The sequence below is a fragment of the Ambystoma mexicanum genome, chromosome 6q, assembly GCF_040938575.1.
Source record: "Ambystoma mexicanum isolate Mex_15411 chromosome 6q, UKY_AmexF1_1, whole genome shotgun sequence".
Taxonomy (NCBI): domain Eukaryota; kingdom Metazoa; phylum Chordata; class Amphibia; order Caudata; family Ambystomatidae; genus Ambystoma; species Ambystoma mexicanum.
The window spans coordinates 36,225,241-36,244,089 of NC_090937.1; the positions used below are offsets into that span (position 1 = coordinate 36,225,241).

General features: G+C 45.0%; 1 protein-coding gene across 7 annotated transcripts in view; it reads left to right on the plus strand.

Annotated features, from left to right (window-relative positions):
* Nucleotides 1-18,849, plus strand: part of ARHGAP24 (Rho GTPase activating protein 24) — a 1,622,143-nt gene that overhangs the window by 1,249,075 nt on the left and 354,219 nt on the right. The window contains exon 1 of one of the 7 annotated variants that reach the window (XM_069630410.1): nt 16,409-16,429. The exons of the other annotated variants lie outside the window; for them this stretch is intronic. Coding sequence (XP_069486511.1) covers nt 16,423-16,429 — 7 coding nt within the window. The 5' untranslated portion in view covers nt 16,409-16,422. Of the gene's footprint in view, nt 1-16,408; nt 16,430-18,849 lie in introns of those variants that run through there. 7 annotated transcript variants of the gene reach the window in all.

Genomic DNA, 18,849 nt, shown 5'->3' on the forward strand with positions numbered 1-18,849 from the left:
AGGTGTGGCGCAAGCCAACACCCTTAATTCCATCCAAAAGCAGCACCGGCTAACACCCACAACCCTGCCCAGGTGTGACATGAGCCAGCACCCGGAAATCCATACAAAAGCATTGCTAACATTCACAGTCCTGACTGGATGTGTCACAGGCTAACATTGCCAATTGTGTCTAAGTGTGGCACTAGCAAACCTTCATAGTCCTGTTTAGATGTGAAGCAATCAAGCATTCACAATTCTAGATGTGGGACTGACTAACATTCAAATTCTGTCTAGATGTGTTGCAGGCTATTAATTCCATTGTGTCAAAGAGTGGCAATGGCTAGAATTCACAAACCGGTCTAGATGTGATGGAGTCTATCATTCACAATTCTCTCTAGATGTGGCAATGGCTAACATTCACAGTTCTGTCTGTATGCAACGCAATCTGGTTTTAACAATTCTACTAGATGTGGCATTGGCTAACATTCAAAATCCTATCTAGGTGTAATGCAGGCTAACATTTCCAATTGTGTCTACATGTGGCATTGGCTAACATTCACAGTCCTGTCCAGATTTGATGCAGTCCATCAATCACAATTATATCTAGATGTGGCAATGGGTAACATTCACAATTCTATTTAGGTGTGATGCAGGCTAACATTTACAATGTGTCTAGATGTGGCATTGGCTAACATTCACAATCCTGTCTAGATGTAATGTGAGCTAATATTGGCAATTCTATCTAAAGGAAGCACTGGCTAACATTCACAATCCACTCTAGGTGTGAATCGGAACAATCTCTAAACGAGCGACGTAGGCTAATATTTACAGTACTATCACAGTGTAGCAACTCTACAGTCATTAAACCTTGAGTGGGGATTTTTTGTAATAGCATATATAACAACATACGCTATTAAGTGAATTACTTACAGGGACTCCAGTAGACCTGGGAGAGCCGGGGAATTCATGGCTAGGGCAGAGCCAGGGGTGACTGTGGGGGTAAGGCCTGGCCCTAGGAGCCCACCACAGGCCGAGCCAAGAGCTGCCATCATGGCTGTATTTTATTCTTCCCTTTTGGTCCTTTTTTTGAAAGAAATGCACAAAAAGGAAACAAAATAAACACGGCCCTGGTGCCCTCTTGGCACCTGATCCATGTATATTGTTTCCTTTTGTGCATCTATTTACATTTTGCCCACGCTGCTGCTGTCCCTGCTTCCCAGACTACAGCAGCATGGGCAAAATGTTAAAATAAATGCACAATACAAAGGAAATGGAGGCCCAGGTGCCTGCAGTAACAAATAGGGCATGGAGTAGGGGAACCTACCTCAATCCGGCATTGTAGCTGCTGCACTCCAGTCTCCTGCACCAGGCAGCCTGAACCTCGTCATGCCAGACACAGCCTTAAAAAGAGCTGATAGGATAAGGGGGCACATGCCTTTTCCATTAGCCTCTTTAAGGATGCACTGTTGACTTCCTGTTCTGCCCCCAGCCAATCGTGTGGTCTGGGGGCGGGACAGGAAGTTGTAGCTCAGAGGTGGTATGTGGGTGGGACTGCACTCAGTGCAGGCTCCTTTTTTTCTGTTTTTCTCGCGATGAGATAATCGCACAGTGACTTGGCATTTTGCCCACGCTGCTGCTGTCCCTGCTTCCCAGACTACAGCAGCATGGGCAAAATGTTAAAATAAATGCACAATACAAAGGAAATGGAGGCCCAGGTGCCTGCAGTAACAAATAGGGCATGGAGTAGGGGAACCTACCTCAATCCGGCATTGTAGCTGCTGCACTCCAGTCTCCTGCACCAGGCAGCCTGAACCTCGTCATGCCAGACACAGCCTTAAAAAGAGCTGATAGGATAAGGGGGCACATGCCTTTTCCATTAGCCTCTTTAAGGATGCACTGTTGACTTCCTGTTCTGCCCCCAGCCAATCGTGTGGTCTGGGGGCGGGACAGGAAGTTGTAGCTCAGAGGTGGTATGTGGGTGGGACTGCACTCAGTGCAGGCTCCTTTTTTTCTGTTTTTCTCGCGATGAGATAATCGCACAGTGACTTGGCAGCAATGGTGGGGCCTGTGGCATCTCGGGTTACCGGCCCTAAATAAGGGTCGGGTGTTGTAGCCCCTATTTCAGCCTAGGCCGGCCCTGCCACTCCAGACTCGCCCACCTCTAGACTCCAGACAAACACAGCGAGATTACATGACTTGCCCAGGAACACACACTTTAGTTCGGGTGAAAATGGGGTGTTGTCTCTTGTGGCATCTCGACAGAAAAACAAAATAAAGAAAACGTTTACAATTTGGTAATATTTTTGTCAAGAGCACTGTAGTTTTCTATCAGTGGATTGATATGACACTTCAGAGCTTCTCTGTGTCCTGCAGCTGGGGTACGTAAGTACTTTTCACAAGATTATCGTAGACCTACAGATGTGACCGGTATTGTGTCTTCTTCAGAAGGATGAAAGGCTGAGCCACCTTGGCTGGGATTACATCTGTAGTCTAAGGATTAACTAATTCTAAAGCTGCCCTCTTTCATCGTAGGTAGCCCACTGCTTAGACTGTAGGAAACGCCACGGAAAACTCTGTCCCACTGCAGATTATGTACTTAGCATTGAGCCTGGCTTTCTTGAGAGGGACATTCAGAGGCATTAACCTTTGAATTGCTGCTACTTCTGCAAGGTTACCAGATGGCATTTAACATTGCTTGGCAGGTGTGAACAGCATTCAATAATGCAGCAAGAATGCTTGTGCGCAGATGTCGCGCCAACTGAAATCCCTGGCTGTGGCCTAGCAAAGCTGCATGGCTTGAATTAAATGTTTACCCAATAGTTTACAATGTAAAATGTGTGCGGAGCTATTCAGTTAATTGCCAAGTAACATGTCAAATATATCAGACATAGATTTATTGTAACAAAATTCTAAACCTGGATAAAACATATCAGTACATGGAGATTGTTACTGACATCCTCTTAGCCAATCAGATTGTTCAGCGTGCAGTCAATAAGTACTGGTATTGGCTGCATTCTGAACATTCTAACTTCAAAAGGAAACCAGGAAACAACAATTGAATTTCCAGGCAAGCTTTTTTTCAGCAAGACACTTCCTCTCTGGATGCAACTTTATTTTGCTACAACATCCTATTTAATAAAACAAAAGCAAAGCTAAAACATTGGAAAACGCTTTCACCTTCTGAACAGTGCTGAACCTTATTTAAATACTGCAAAATAAAAACATGTTCAATCTACTAACTCATTTTGTCTATTTACTTTACTCACTAATAAAGTAACGTTTTCATTTTACCACCATGATTCCAAAACATATGTTGCTTTTACCACTATGTGCTAATAGTCATATAGACCCCGGGAGGGATCATTATAGCTTGTGATAAATACCCTTCCCCAACGTATGGCCATAGGCATTCGCCTTGGGACAATTAACCCTCCCACAGTATATATGGCTATATTACCACGAGGAGAAAACAATGAAGACGTTGGTTTTGACTGCATAGGAGAAGGGAGGGGAAGGAACCCTCCAAAAGTTTACGTCTGGGCATAGAAGGGAAGAGCCTATCCCCCAATTGGCGCGTACAATACTTATGGATATGTCTCAATCAGCAATACTACACTGTACTAATAGCGATAAAAACATCTTTCTTTCCTTGCACATTTTTACATCAAAAGCGTCTGCAGGCCTACAACAACTAATGATAAATTAGAAAGAATCTAAAACAGCTTAAAAGATTCCTGGAAGGTCCAAACATAATGCCAATGTTGATATTGTTTTTTTTTTTTTACTTCTCCTTTTAGCCCTACCAAAAAATCAACAGAGCGCTCAACCAGGAGCCTTCAACTACTGTTCAACTGAACTGAAATTGAGCACTGGTTGAGATTTTCACATGCAAATTAGATTGCAAATTTCCATGCAATCCTTGTAATTGCTCAATCAAAGCTCAACTACACTTCAACTAGTCCTCAACTTAACAAAATGAGAGTTTGTTGAGCATTGGTTTAGTGAAGTGCTCCACTCTGAGTGCTCAACTTGTTTGACAATTTCTTTGGGACTAATGGTGGTGTTCAACTTGCCTTGAATGAATGCTTGGTGAACGCTTTTTTGTATGGGTAGGTTTCATATCTAGACACATAAATAAAAGTCCAATGCCATCACATAACACATGCTCTTGGGAAATGTAGCTTTCATTTTGAATTCTTGGCAAGTTAGCAGTGTTCTTACAGTGCATCAAGGAAGGGCTTTACAGAAGCTAACGCTGAGAGGTGGCTCCATCCTGAGAGCGTCAGTTGGGATTAAACTACTCAAGCCGACGCATTACTGGTCTCTACTTGCGGAAGAAATCCATCATTTTATTGCTCAACTCTGCCATAACAGAAGGTATTGGCCCCAAATGCGTGTGTGTGATAACAAACAACACCAGACACGTTTCGGATTCACTGACCTTCCTCGGGTGGTTTAGCTTGAGATTCGAAGCACAGTAATCAAGTGATCCCCGCCTTTACATCCCCACTACACCTAGAAAGAGAATCGTGCATTCCGATGAAAAGCTCGTTGACCACTGGTGCTATGCCTTGGAAGTCCTCGCAGCATAGTTCCGGTATTCTTGGCTTGTGTTGCCCTTGAGGGGCACTCACAGGCAAGTCAGCCCAATCTGGTGATGACAAATGCAGAGTGATACTGAGATCGTCCTTGACTAGCAGGCCCACGCTCCTGGCCGACCATTCTGCACTCGATTAAGTAATCTTCAACCATTCAAAGTGATTTCTGGCTGATACACTTTTTTAGAAATGCAAACTAGAATCAGACACGTCCTTAATTGCGAACGTGCAATTCGAAATGCATTGTGGAACAAACACATTTAAAGCCAAACAGTGAAAGTGGCCGTCAATTGATTCTATATTTCTCTAGTCCACATTAAATATGTTTTTTTAATAATATGTTATGGCAGCAGCGAATCTGAGAAAACTCAGTGACAAGGTTATGCATATTTGAGTAAATCTTTGAATAATTATTGGGTAGCAAGATGGCATATTAAGAAAAAAAATATATAAAGACTGGCTACAGGGGTAGAAAGGTATATTTCTGACCAGACTCAACTACTGTGGTACTACGAGCCTCCACACTAGAAAAATGGCACCAAATAAAAATAATAATGTTCTTACATAGAACTTCATACAGGAAGCCTCCTGCTTCTCGCCACTGACATAGGAGGTGTTATTACATCATATTACGGCTCTTGATTTAGCGATCTGGAAGGATGGAATGCTAAATTGGACTTGCCAGGGATTAGAACTTGCCAAGTGCAGGGTGTCCTCATGTCAGATAACAGCGCATTACTCTTGAGCTATCCACCCACACAGATCACAAATCTCACACTGATGCTTTACACAAAGATGTGTGTACACTCTTGCCAGCATCAAAAGGCACACAGTCTGCAGACGTGGGCTTCCGGTATTCCAGCAGACAAAAAGATTTGGCGAATTAAAGCCTCAACATCTAGGAAAACGTGAAACTCTTCAACATGCTCCTGCTTCCACAGTTTGACATACTTGGTGTATGATATCAGAGAGGACACTGCTTCTTGTGGGAAATGGTGGTGTTCAATCCATCATTATAGTGATGCTAACTCCTCAACGGTTCGTAGGTAGGGCCTGACAGTTCTAAAGTGAAGGAAGTTTTCCTACGTGATTGCATGGATCCTAAAGGGTTTTCCAATATCAGAGGCAAATTCCTTCTGGAATTGGTTGTCGCAGTTGTAGCTTATAAATCCGAAACTCTTGATATACCATAATGAACGACACGCTGTCCTTTCTTTCCAGAAGAATAGTTACTCCCGGTTCTGAATCCTATGAAAGGGCACCTTAATCTGCTTGCCCTGCATAGGACTTTAGTGCAGCATCTGCATTGAGTGGAGTTTGGTCATAAGGTTCAAATGGTGAACTGCCAACGGTTCCCATATGTTTTGCCTGAAAGATTGGCCAAGGATTCACTCAAGTTCTCAGCGTTCATGACTCCAGGTCACTTACAATTTTATTTCAATGACAGGCATTTTGTTGTTGCATTATCATCTTTGGGAAGTGATGGCATTTTGTGATGTGTCCTGGTAGTTAGTCAAACCATCCCTCTCCTTTTGAAAATGTCATAATCGATCAAACCGTAGTAGGCTTTCAAAGACAACTAGATAGCCTCTACCGCTACTTGCTTGAGAACAACTTGGAGATAAACGAAAACAAAAACAAAATCATTTGCCTCCAGAAAGCTAAACAGAGAAAGAGCAAACCAAGTTGGTTTTTGGCCGACAAAAAGATCGAGGAAGTGGATTCCATCAGATACCTTGGTGTTACTTTCAACAACAGCCCCACAGAGGTACCGGCACAAGACTTACTAAAGAACAAGATCACAGTCTTGATAAGACAGGGTCGGTTGATGGATAAAAGATTTGGAAGATTCTCCATCATCGGCCTAGTTAACTTCTACAGGAACAAGGTGGCTCTGACCATAACATATGGAGCCGAAGGTTTGATCCACATGCCGATAGAAATATGGACAACAATGAAAGGTAAGTTCTGGCGATCCGTCCTAAAATTACAAAATTCAGCTGGAACTGTTCAAATTATAAACGAGCTAGCTCTAACCTCACTGGAAGCGATCGTGGAATGGAAGGCATTAAACTTGTACCGAAAAACGGTCTCCTTTCTGCGCATCAATATTTGAAGTGATTGATGATGAAATCTCTAAAATCTCAAACAGGGTCCAGAACACTTGGGTTAGCAGCCGCCAAACAACACTAGAGGAAGTCGGTTGCTCAGAAAGGATCTGGTCACGAACCCACTGTGAATCAGGAAAATGCTCTTCGAACTTGACTGGATCAAAACAACTGAGAAAGCAAGTCAAAGTAGTCTAGTGGTGAACCTGCCTGCAATCCCAATAAAATTGAACCATCAGAGAGGCTACCTGCAGAGATTTCTGGATAGGTCATTCAGAGACACCTTCCTCAGAATGAGATTAAATCTGTTAAAGACTAATGAAATCAACTACATTCAAGGAAGATCTACCTTCAAAACCTGCCGGTTTTGTGCACCAACTGAAGAGACTGAGTCGATTAAGCACTTGTTGATGACTTGCAAGAGATGGGAGTATTGAACAACCACACAACAATGGACACAGATGATCGTTGGAAGACACTCATATGTGGAGAGCAAACCAAAACAACCATCGCCTCGGTCTCCGTGATGAAGTCTATTATATCAAACCTTGTTTAACATCCAGATGTTCAGGAGACTTTGATGAAAGACACCCCCCTGAACTCATCTTTAAACGTCCTTTTTGAAAAAATTGTTAATTCAATTAATTCAAATAAAAGAAAAAAAAGAAAATGTTGATACATGTCAAAAAGAGTTCTGTAAAATGTTCAGTAGGCATTCCATTGTATAGACCATTCATAAGGAGGTATTTATGTCTATGGAGAGGCAACATGGGTCCATTATCCTATTTAGATGAGCTTAACTCCTTGGTAAGAGAATCCAAGTTACCTTAGAAAGAAAAAACACAACCATATGTTATTGTGGATCACACAACAAACTCAAAGCTGTTTTTAACTCAGACTATTGCTTCCAGTAGTTGTACCAAGTTAATGTATATGCTGCTTTTATTATACCGTTGTTTATCTGCATGAAAATGTTTATGATACAAAGGTACCCTTAAATCTGGGTTTGATAAACTGAAACAGAAAAAGTAACTGGGATCCTTGGTGATGCATCCTAGAAACCCATGCTGGTTGGAGGTGTGGGATCAAGATTCCCTTTAGTGACGAAGAGAATGAAAGGAAGAGGTGGAAGCAATCTGTTCATATTGTGTGAAAGCAGGGATCGTTTTCCAAGAATGTCCCACAAAGTCAAAAATCTCTTGGACTGGAACTCACAAACCCAAGATCTAAACAAGTCTTACTTTTGAACATGGTAGTGTGCAGCAAATACTACACACCATGTCAGAAAAGGGGTTTCAGGGAGATGGGGTACATTACTTGTTTCTGCTTTCCAAATAATTGATGTTCCATACGACATCATCGTCTCGAGAATCATTAATTCACAATAGTCTAATTGATAGTTATTTAGGCGTTGTTTGATTATTCCCTACCCATTCACTGCCCAGGGCTCACGCTCACCCAAAACACACCTTCCTGGGATCTCTTTGAGCTAGTTTTATCAACCCATACCCTCAAACTTTGTGCTTGGAGTGCCTGCCATTGTTTTCTTCAAAACAGTCATCTGAGAGTAAATGACTTAATTGGAGCTGCCACTCTATTCATACCCACTCTGCCTGTCCTTCAATGAAGTCATTGGCAAAGCCAACAGTTTTGGCTTGTGTATAAGTATTAAGCATTTGCCAGGCGCTGTATTAAATGCCCAGGTGTTTGCACTGTTTTGAAGCTGCTGCTATTGATGGCCGGTTAATATCACTATGGCAGTGCCTGGCAGCTGCCTTTCCGATGCCTCCACAAAAGCCAAAACTGTTGGCACTGCTAATGCTTGTTTTACTTTGCCATTCACCTGGCAGTGACTCAACTCGGTTAATACCACCCACACACGTTTGTCTTAAATAAAACCTCACTCAATTATGTGCTTGCCTATACATTATCTAAAACAGTGTCCTGTTGCTACAGATATATGTATTGCATGGTCGTGGGCCTAGGCATTGTCAATCGCCCAACATTTTTCAATGACTACTAGACTTTCATCTGTCTACCATTTCTTAAGTTATTCCTACTCATGAAGTGGGTACAGTGAATATTTCCTTTCTAGTGTGGGGCCGTATATATCAGATTTGAATGTTTTGCGAAGGTAATGATGTGTTATTTATATAGCGCCTTAAGCCAAAGTACTTTACAGAGCACATATTTACATACAATATCGCCCAACCGAAATTGGTACTCATTTATTGACCTTAGAAGGATGAAAGGCTGAGTTGGCCTTGCCGGGATTCAAACCTGCAACCTGCAGATCACGAGCACTCAGCCCGTTGAGCTATCTAACCAGCTGGTAACAAGGGAGAAACAATTTCATAATTATTGGTCCAGTTTCTTCTTGAAGTTGATGCATTGTGCCTTGCTGTGTCAGCACTCTCCTCAGTGCTCTGCGATGGATTAACACAAATGACTGAAGACGATGGAGAAACAACCAATGATGTCATTTTCTTAAGAATACATAGCACTGTCCTTCACTTTATCATAGATTGTCACCTGAGATTGTGTGCAATGGTACAAGTCTCTAATATCCATTCTACCCGCAATGAATATTTAATTTTAAAAAGCTGCATGCTCCTTAGGTCTTTGAAGTCATGGTCCTCTCTCAATGTGTTTATCTTGGGCTGTCCAGATGTTTAGGATTTAAAGCCCCTTCAACCCAACCCAGCAACATCAATGGTGAGGGATTACTGGAGGGTCATAATCCAAAACAATTGGACTGCAACATGTTCCAGACCCCTGGCCTAGGTAGAGATAGGGTTGGATTTCTCCAGTCATAATTTCAATGATATTAGCAGTGATAACGTGTTCTGCGTGCTTCACCAGCCGGTAATGGCCAGGCCTTAAAGCTGGGCCCCATTGACGTTACCGGGCTAGTGAAGCCTGCAGAATATGTAATTATTGGTATTAGCAACCAGAGGCAAAACTCAAGGTGCTAATAGTCATTGCAAAAAAAATGGCTTTGCGTTTTTGTTCGCAACTGTGGCCGGAGAGAGTCAAGATTGCCATAGAAATGGAATGCGGGGCTCTGCTCTGAGCCCTTCTTCCATTTCCATGACTTGAACAGAAAGCCAAGCAGATGGTGTGCCCGGAGAGGAGGAGCCCTTTTCAGGTAAAGAGTTTTGGATGTAGTGAGGGGGCGTTGAGGGGCTGGATTTGGAGGCGGAAGGCAGGGGAGGAAGGAAAACAGCAGCGAAGGATGCATAGTGGGTGCGAAGACTACTTTGATTGCTCCAAACTCCTGCCTTGCATTGTTAGATTCAGCCCGGTTTGGAACAAGCTGATTGGCTGCCGCACCCTCCAAGAATGCTAATAAAATTTGTAGTCTGACATTTAGTCCTATATGTAACATGGAAAAGAAAAATCTATAAGTCTCAGAATTCCACGGAAGAAACCAGGATATATGAGAGTTTTGGCATAGCAAAACATAACACAGCATAACATGAAACATACATCCACATTACTAGTTAGCTACCTGAGTAAATAATTTCCATGTTCAGCACTGCTCCTGGATACGAACTGCACGGATATGGCTGTAACTGTAAGCATGAAAAAAACGTTGGTGATTTTCCTCTGATTGCTATTACATGCTTTTCCATTACATAAAACAGGGTAACAATAGAAACTGTTCATTTTGCGATTGTGAAAATGTAATCTCTTCCTGCAGTCAGGGACGTCATTTCACCAAAATGCGGGGTGTAGCGCATGTGACATCACACGACCCTTGACCTCTTATGAAATCACAGGACGTGATGTAATTTGACCCCACCCCAAGTGACAAGTTCAAAACTTTCTGCATCCTCCACAAGGCCTTCTGGGGCCGGGGTCCTCAATACCTTCAACTCTCTCTTCCTAAATATCTTCCTTCTTGAGCTCTTCGCTCATCCCCCTCCAACTCCCTTAGGGTCAGTCTCTTCTCCAAGCAATGAGTTTGTGGTAGATCTCTTTCTTCGGCTGGTGCCTCCCTCTGGAACAGCCTAGCTCCCCCTTTAAACTTCAGGAGAACCATACCCGGTTTCGGAAGCACCTCAAAACTTTTCTTCTTTGCTTTTGCCTTTTGTCCTCCTCTCCTCTGCTGACCTCCTGGCTGAAACCTGAACTACAATGGCTACCTGGACACACTCTGATCTCGGGACCAGGTCCCTTACCTGCCAGTGTCTCACACCTGCACTGCCCCCCCTGGAAAACCCTGCACTTGGGGACTGTTTCTGTATCCCTACAGTCTCTCTACCAGCCCCTGACAATGGATGTCCGCACTTACCCTTGCACTAGCCACTTGCTGGCCGCTACTTATTGTTATCTTCTTGTATTGCACTGTTCCACCCCCCCCTCCCACGCACTTGCGCATTCTGAATGACACCTGGCCTAGTAGGAGCATTGTCTGTCCTCCCTTTGTTCCCCTCCCTTGCCTCGTCGCGCCTTGAAGCACCTGTGCACAGGCACGTTATAAATGCCATATCATATCATAGCATAGCATATCATATCACGGTAAGTGATGACACACAGCCTTCAGATGCGTCTAACACCTGTGTTTCCAGTCACACTCATTCACCTTCTCTCGCGTCCACTCAAATTTCATCCTCAACACAGGCACGCACCCACCCATCCTGAACATTCTATCACACACTATCACATTCATACTCATTCACCCACCAGTCACTCACACATAAAACTTCTCTTACATCTACTCTCACTGCATTCTCCACACAGGCACACACCCACCCACCCAGAGCAAATATGCACTATAACATTCCTACTCTTTCACCCACCAGTCACTCACTCATTCACCTTCTCTTATATGATACGATATGATAAGTTATTTATTAAGTGCTTAATACCCAGAGGTTTGTAAGCGTGGACCAGGGATAAAACCTGTGTTGCTCCGTGGCCTCTTGCTTCCATCCTCCCGAGACATCCACTCTCACTGCATTAGCTACACAGGCACAGACCGACTCACCCACCCAAAACATTCAAGAGCAAACACTATCAAATTTCTTTTAATTCACCCACCACTCAATGACCCAAACCTGGTGTGGCGGGGTCCTCCGCACCGTGCCACTTGCTGGATTGCTTGCCGCTTAAACGCTCAAATATGGGAGTTGGTTTGGAACTCCAAAATCTGCCTTCCTTGTCCCACTCCTAACAGATTTTGGGAAATGGAAGTAAAAAGAAAAGACTATGTGTAATGTTTACCACCTTCTGGTAAGTCATCTGTGACGGCCCGTAGATTTGTTACCCTAGGAGGACAACCCTAAATATGCCCCTGCAAGACACCAATCACCTCTCCAGAGACGCATGTTGATCCAGCCCACAGTCTGCACCTGCCCCCCACTTCTTTCTTTCTCTCATTCTTTGTTTTCTTTTCCCCCACACTTTACCATACATCCACCCACCCATATATCCAGGGGCAGCATCAGGGCCTTTCCATTTTTTTTTTTAATCAGCCCCAAGCCTCAGTGGAGCTCCCTTGCAGCTGCCCCATGTTGGCATTGTTATGGTTTTTCAGTGCATAAATTACAGGCTCTTGTTTGCTGAGTCCTTCAGACCAACCTCGCACTCCCAGTATAAAGCAAAATTCATAACAACTAGTTGACTTTTTACACCGTTTTCTTCAGCTTTATCACACTACAGCACCTTATTGACAAACAGCTTCTTAGTGGATATTTTAATGTTTCAGCCCCCACCCACAAATGTCCCCCTCCCTGGCATCCTGTCATAATCAACAGTTTTAGCACCTCCATGCTTTTCTCTTTCTCTGTTGTAATGTAAGCACCCCGGGGTGTCTCAGACTGTTTGCCCCTCCTGTAGACACAGGGCCACAAACATCATGTTGAAATGGGCCCCCACGAGCCCTCACACAGCTTCTTTTGTCCGTCCATCCATCCATTCATCATTCTGTGTTCAACCGGCAGGAAAAACAATACATTATGACGATGTCATTATAACATTATAAACAATCATCTGTTGTCCACCCCATCCCACAAACACTCCCTGTGCTACTGTTACGCTCACCTGACTCCCACGGAGGCGCAGGTCTGGTTTGGACTGTTGATGCTTCTTCTATGGTGAAGCGCAGGACCCAGAAGATGGACTGGACCGGACCTTCGAATCTGGCTTGTCTGGCCCACAGGAATATCTTTCTGTATGTAAAAAGGGAGTATTAACAATCTGCGGGAGAAAGTATAAGCCTCCCGCTCCCTTCTCACCCCTCTACGTAACCCTCCTGCGACCCCCACGTGAAGTCTCACCTTAGGGTTTGAAAGGTTGAACTCTCCATCCTGCTTCTCATGCAGGGGCGCGTTGTATCCAGTTACTTCACTGGGATTTTGATTGTAGAGGGTTCAAGTTTTGTTTTCCCGGTATAGTACCGTAAGGATTCTGTTAATGAGTATGATTCTGCAATAATAATTGTTTGTTGTCTCTTTTTCAGGTGCGGAAACTATTCCGAGAAGAGCTGTGGAACCGAAGAATGAGACTCTGGTGAGCTTGATGAGAGTTCTCTCAGTGTCCTTGTATCAATGCGCTCACTAACGCTGATGTCTTTTTTCCCCATAGGGGCCGGGGTCCGGAAATGCCTGGATGCGGCACCGACCCGAAACGAAGCTCAATCCAGAAGAAATCAGGTAAGTCTTTAATGGGCGTTTGGGTAATGTCTTTTCATGCGCCCACTAACGCTGATGTCTTTTTTCCCCATAGGGGCGGGGTCCGGAAATGCCTGGATGCGGCACCGACCCGAAACAAAGATCAATCCAAAAGAAATCAGGTAAGTCTTTAATGGGCGTTAGGTAACGTCTTTTCATGCGCCCACTAACGCTGATGTCTCTTTTTCCCCTTAGGGGCCGGGGTCCGGAAATGCCAGGATGCGGCACCGACCCGAAATGAAGTTGGAATAACCCAACAGGTAAGCTTTGTAATGGAAATTAAGGTTTCCTTGTTTTCTTTCCCCTCTCACCTTTATTCTTGTCTTTTTCTCCCTAGGCGCGGTGATGTGGCTGCGAGTCCAGATGTCGCCGTAGAACGTGGTGGTACCTTGTACAGGTGAGTGAGATGCGGCGCTGCAGCAATCGATGCGATGTGCTTTTAAATGGATGTCTTCCTTTTCAGGACCGTCGGCGAGATGTCCCCGGAATGCGGATTTAGCAGGTAAGGACTCTTCTTTACCCTTTTCTCTTCTCTTCTCTCTTTGCAGGTGTTCCAGGATGCTGGCAGGAGTGGCAGAAGACAGAATGCAGGAGCAAACACGGTGAGCGTCCAGCTGCTAGATGCAGAACGACGCGAAGCGTGAGTTGCTGCTTGGGCGTGGCTTAAATAGCCTTCAAAGTAGTTCCAGGTATGTATCCTTCCTCTCAGGTATGTATTCCTCCCCTGACCACACCCGTGTGGTTAAGTAGTTCCAAAGATAAAGTAGTCCCATTCAGGCCTCAGAAGGCCTGGATGTTGCAGCATGGTCTGCATCAGGTAAGTTAACACTAAGCACCTTTAACACAAAGTCCCCTTTTATGAGCCTGGCGCCTATGGCGCCAGGACTGTGGCCCAATATGAGCCTGGCGCCAAAGGCGCCAGGACTGAGTCCAAAGAGCCCCTACTTGAGGCTGTTGTGACTTCCCTTGAAGACATGATGTCTGCCTCTGGGGTAGCTGGGTCTTGTCTGGCACCTTGGAGGTAGGCATCATGACAGCTACTTACAATGCCCATCTTTTTACTTGTGGAGTGTGCTGCTTCCCATGCTGCTTCCCAAAGTCTGTGTAACCACATGACTATGCATGTTGCAGCGCCGAGGAGCAACTGAGCCCCGCAGTGCATGCTTTACATGGAAATGCCATTTACGTTCTCCCCATGCAACCAGTATTGGAACCTTGGCTACCCTCAGGTTGATGCATTGTAACAAGCGTCACTCAACATCGCAAACATAACATTTTGGGAATATTTTCACCGGTACAGCTGCCTAAAGAGTGCCCTTGCAATGTGGGGGGGGACTATCTTTGGGAAGGCAAGTCTTTTAGAGTGCATACGGTTGTGCCAGTGAACATAAACAGGGAGGCAGTGGCGATTATAGCGGTCCCAAAACCACAATGCCTGGTGACCCTACTCTGAGCACTACAATGATGCTAGAATATGACATATATAAAAAGACTAAACACAACTAACAAAACATAACACAGCATTTTACAACCCAGAGTTGCATAACTATGTGGTACAGCACTGCTGATCACACTGGGTTGATTGATTGATTGTTTATTTATTATGTGATTATACACAGGTGTTTCAAAGCGCCTCCATGAATGGGAGGGGAAGACATAAGGAAGACAAGACAAGCAAACAAACTTACTAGGCATGGTACATTCAGATCACAGAAAAGGAAGTGAGTGGGCGGTGGGGGGCAATAGTGACCAAGTGCGCCCAGTTCCGTCAGAACATGGGTTAAGTGCAGAGAGCTACCACTTGCATGGGTTGTAACCTAAGTGTGGTAATGCTGCAGCAAGTGCAAGGCCGGGGGGCAAGTGCAGGAGACTTGCAAGGAAAGCTTGGCACTTGTGAGGCTCTGAAGGTACACCAGGCAACCAGTCAGCGAAACTGAGCAGAAGTAGAGGAGAGAGAGTGACAGAGCAGAAAAGGGTGGGTAACAGGGAAGAGGCACAGAAAAGGAGGCGGCGAAAAGCAAAATCTTGAGGAGTTTCCGGAACTTAAGGTGATCCGGCTCAAGACGGAGAGAGGCAGGTAGGCTGTTCCAGAGAGAAGCACATGCAGTGAATAAAGATCTCCCCCCGCAAGTCTCTGCTTGAGGAACCGTCTCACCCGCAGAGAGTTGGAGGAAGATGAGCGGAGGGCTCGGTAAGGAAAGTATTTCAGAAGAGAGCATTGCAGATGGAGATTAAAACAACATCTGTGCAGGGTCGGACTGGGGAATAAAACTGTCTCGGGCACCAATGAAAAAGTCGCCCACAGTTGCAAATGGCAATCCATCCCTTTTGTGACAGACACCACAAGGGTTTTTGATAACATGTGATGCAAATTGTGTATTGTAAAGAATATTTATTCAGCAACACAGATCAAAACTACTAGCTGCATGGTGAAGTAATTAATGAAACTGGCCCACATTGGCCATAAAAGTCGGCCACTTTGATCTAAAAAGCTGGCCCACGTTAGCATTTTGTGTTTTTGATTCGGGCATTGCCCTATATGACCGGCCAGCCTGCATCTGTGCAGAAGACGTTGATAGAGTGGAAATTACGAAGAGAGCACAAACCATGCCTGATTAAAATGTTTAGTAGGTTGTAAATCAGTGTAAGAGTCGATGGGGAACTGTAATAAACTAGGGGAAGGCGCCGATAAGACAGTGAGTAGTGGCTTTGTGTTTGCTTTGGAATCTGAGGACAGCAGTGACAGTCGAGTAAGTTAAGTATTTCAAAGGCTGGCTTCTAAACTGTGTAATCCCCTCCTTTGTGGAGCCGTTTGTTATGGTTAGGGCCCAGTGGGCGTGACCTTATCCTGAAAACAGCTTCTGTCAGCCCCGGCCAAGTAAACTTCAGTCAAGGGGGGCTTACAGGCCATTGTGTGCAGTCACAACTCTCCGGCCCACGTGGCCTGAACGAGCGAGCCAGGAAGCCGGTGCAGGACACGGGCCCCGTTGGAGGCACACCGCCGGCTGGCGTGAGAGCGACATGTCAGGCTGCGAGGTGATTAGCGGCGCGCTGGAGAACATGCAAGGTAAGACAGTCACGGACTTCGCAGGGTCGCCCATGCTGTCCACAGGCTGTGTGTGGGGAACTGCATGGATGCTGGTCTCTGTGCTCTTTATCTCTCGTGTGATCGCGGGGTTTCTTCGCATTGATGTGGGGGGTTATGTATCTGTGATGCCTTCCGTCACCCACCGACTCGGGCACTGACTATAGAAACAAAAGACTCTGGAGTATGTTGTGGCGGCCTTTTGTGTGGTTGCAGTCGAGCTGTTTCTTGTCGTGTGTGCGCGTGAATGAGCTAATTACATCTATATGGCTGGCGTAGTGCGCTGCTCGGTAGTGGGGGTTGTGTCGACGCTTGCAGGCAAAATGTCACTCATTAAGAGAGCCTCGAAAGAGGAGATGTGATTTAGGGAATGCAACCCCGAAGGAGGGAGTGGGGTACCTGACTGTTACTTGGGGGTGTGTTGCTTGGGGAATGCAGTTCCCTTTCCAAAGAACTGATCCTGAAGAACCTCTGACAGCACCCACTTACCCCAGGAACACCCAAACAACATGATGGGATGCGTAGCTATTGCACTGGTAACAATTGGACTCACACACATAATCTCTGTTAACAAACGTTGGACACATATGACACACTCGTACCGCGGGCCCGTTTGAGGACGGACACAAAAACCTTTTATGCTTAAATGCAGTCACACCAACAATCCAAAGCCCAGCATGAGTGTCTCCTTCGATTAAACACAACTTCCAGAGGCTGGACACGAACACAGGCCCTGCCATACAATTCACTGAACTGCGGCGGCATTGCTACACAACTAGGCACAACAAAACCTTTTTTAGGCGAATCCAAGAAAGCTTTTCTTGCATGCATATCCCCAATAGCAAAGCACAGTACCCGTTTAAAACCACAATTATTACCACACTGCTAACCCCTCAGTCCCCCACCCACTCTTACCAGGCCCTCGCCATCCCACAGCATTCCTTTCAGATGTGCCATGCAAAATTTCTGCACAAACAACCTCCCTGGCACTAGATAGAGATGAGGTGCTTGGATGACCCTACTGTCAGTGCTTTAAGTGGGGTGCGAAATTCAGAGGAGGCTCTCATTTGGGGGTGTGGCTCAAAGTGATGGGTGTGGTCTAGGAATTGGTGGGCGTTGACTAAGAATTGATGGGTGTGGCCTAGAGAAGCACAGTAAGAAGAGAATGCTCAGGAGTGATCTGGCCTATATAACTAAGTGCATATTGCAACACAGTATGCTTGGTAAATTCGTTAAGTTATTACACATCAAAGTTGAAAGTCATTATTAATTGGACCCTTAATTAGGGCAATGAACAAAAGGTTAGGTGTTGAGGTATATTTTCAAGTGCACTAGCATCCCAGTACATATGTCAGGCAAAGCAATACTTTGCAGCCATTACATAGCCATGAATAAAGTAGGAGATGGGTGACCTTGCATAGCCTTATGCCCCGGGAGGAGCACATGCTAGGATCGGAGGGATATAGGCCCCACGTGGGGCAAGTGACGCCGAAGGGGAAAGCGAGCCAGAAGAACACAACCGAAAATTTCCCTGACCAGTGTCCCAGAAGCCTTTCTCACCATGCATCACACACATGCACTTGACAGAGCCTCCATCTCAGGCCACTGGTCATTTTATGGGCTTAGAGCAGTGGCTTGGCTCACACCCAAGAGTAAAAACATAAGCCTCCTCCTCCCCAATGAAAGCAGACTTGTTTTTCAGGGAAGCCATATATCACACACCCTCCTCGCTAACTGTCCTCTGGCCTTTGAGAGCAAGACCCACCTTCAGGATCCAAACAACACTCACCCTTAGACACAAAACATTTGCTTGGGAGGTGGTGGCCAAGGAGACTCACCTGCTCAGAGGTACTTTTATTTGTTGCGTGCATTTCTTGTTCCTTCAAAACCTGTTAATTTGTGCATTCTTTACTGTACACTTGCACGATCTTAATGACACAAGGCCTAGTAAGATTGTTTGTCTTGTCCTCCCTCAGTACCCTCCCTTGTCTTGTCGCGCGTGGAAACACATGTGTACAGGCGCGTTATAAGTGACATATCATATCATATCATACATTAGCTCAGATCTTTGGAAGTATTTTGAAAACAGTGCAATAACACAGGTGAAAAGAAAAAATACAACACATACATAATGTTGCATGCCCTTACCCAGGACAAAGCGCATGGTGTGGAAGAAACATCTGAAAAAGCCTCCCAAGTACATAGAATAACTTTTTTTATGGTTCAGAGAAGACAGTGCCGAGGCTTGATTCCATTAAACATGCTTCCTTGAAGGGTGTTCCGCTTTTGCTTTTTCCTGTTTTTTTTTTAGTGCATCAGAATGTCTTTAATGTGTCTTGCTTGAATTGTAGTTTGAACTGGTCGAGGCTAACAGTGAGTCAGGGTTAAGAGGGAAGTCAACT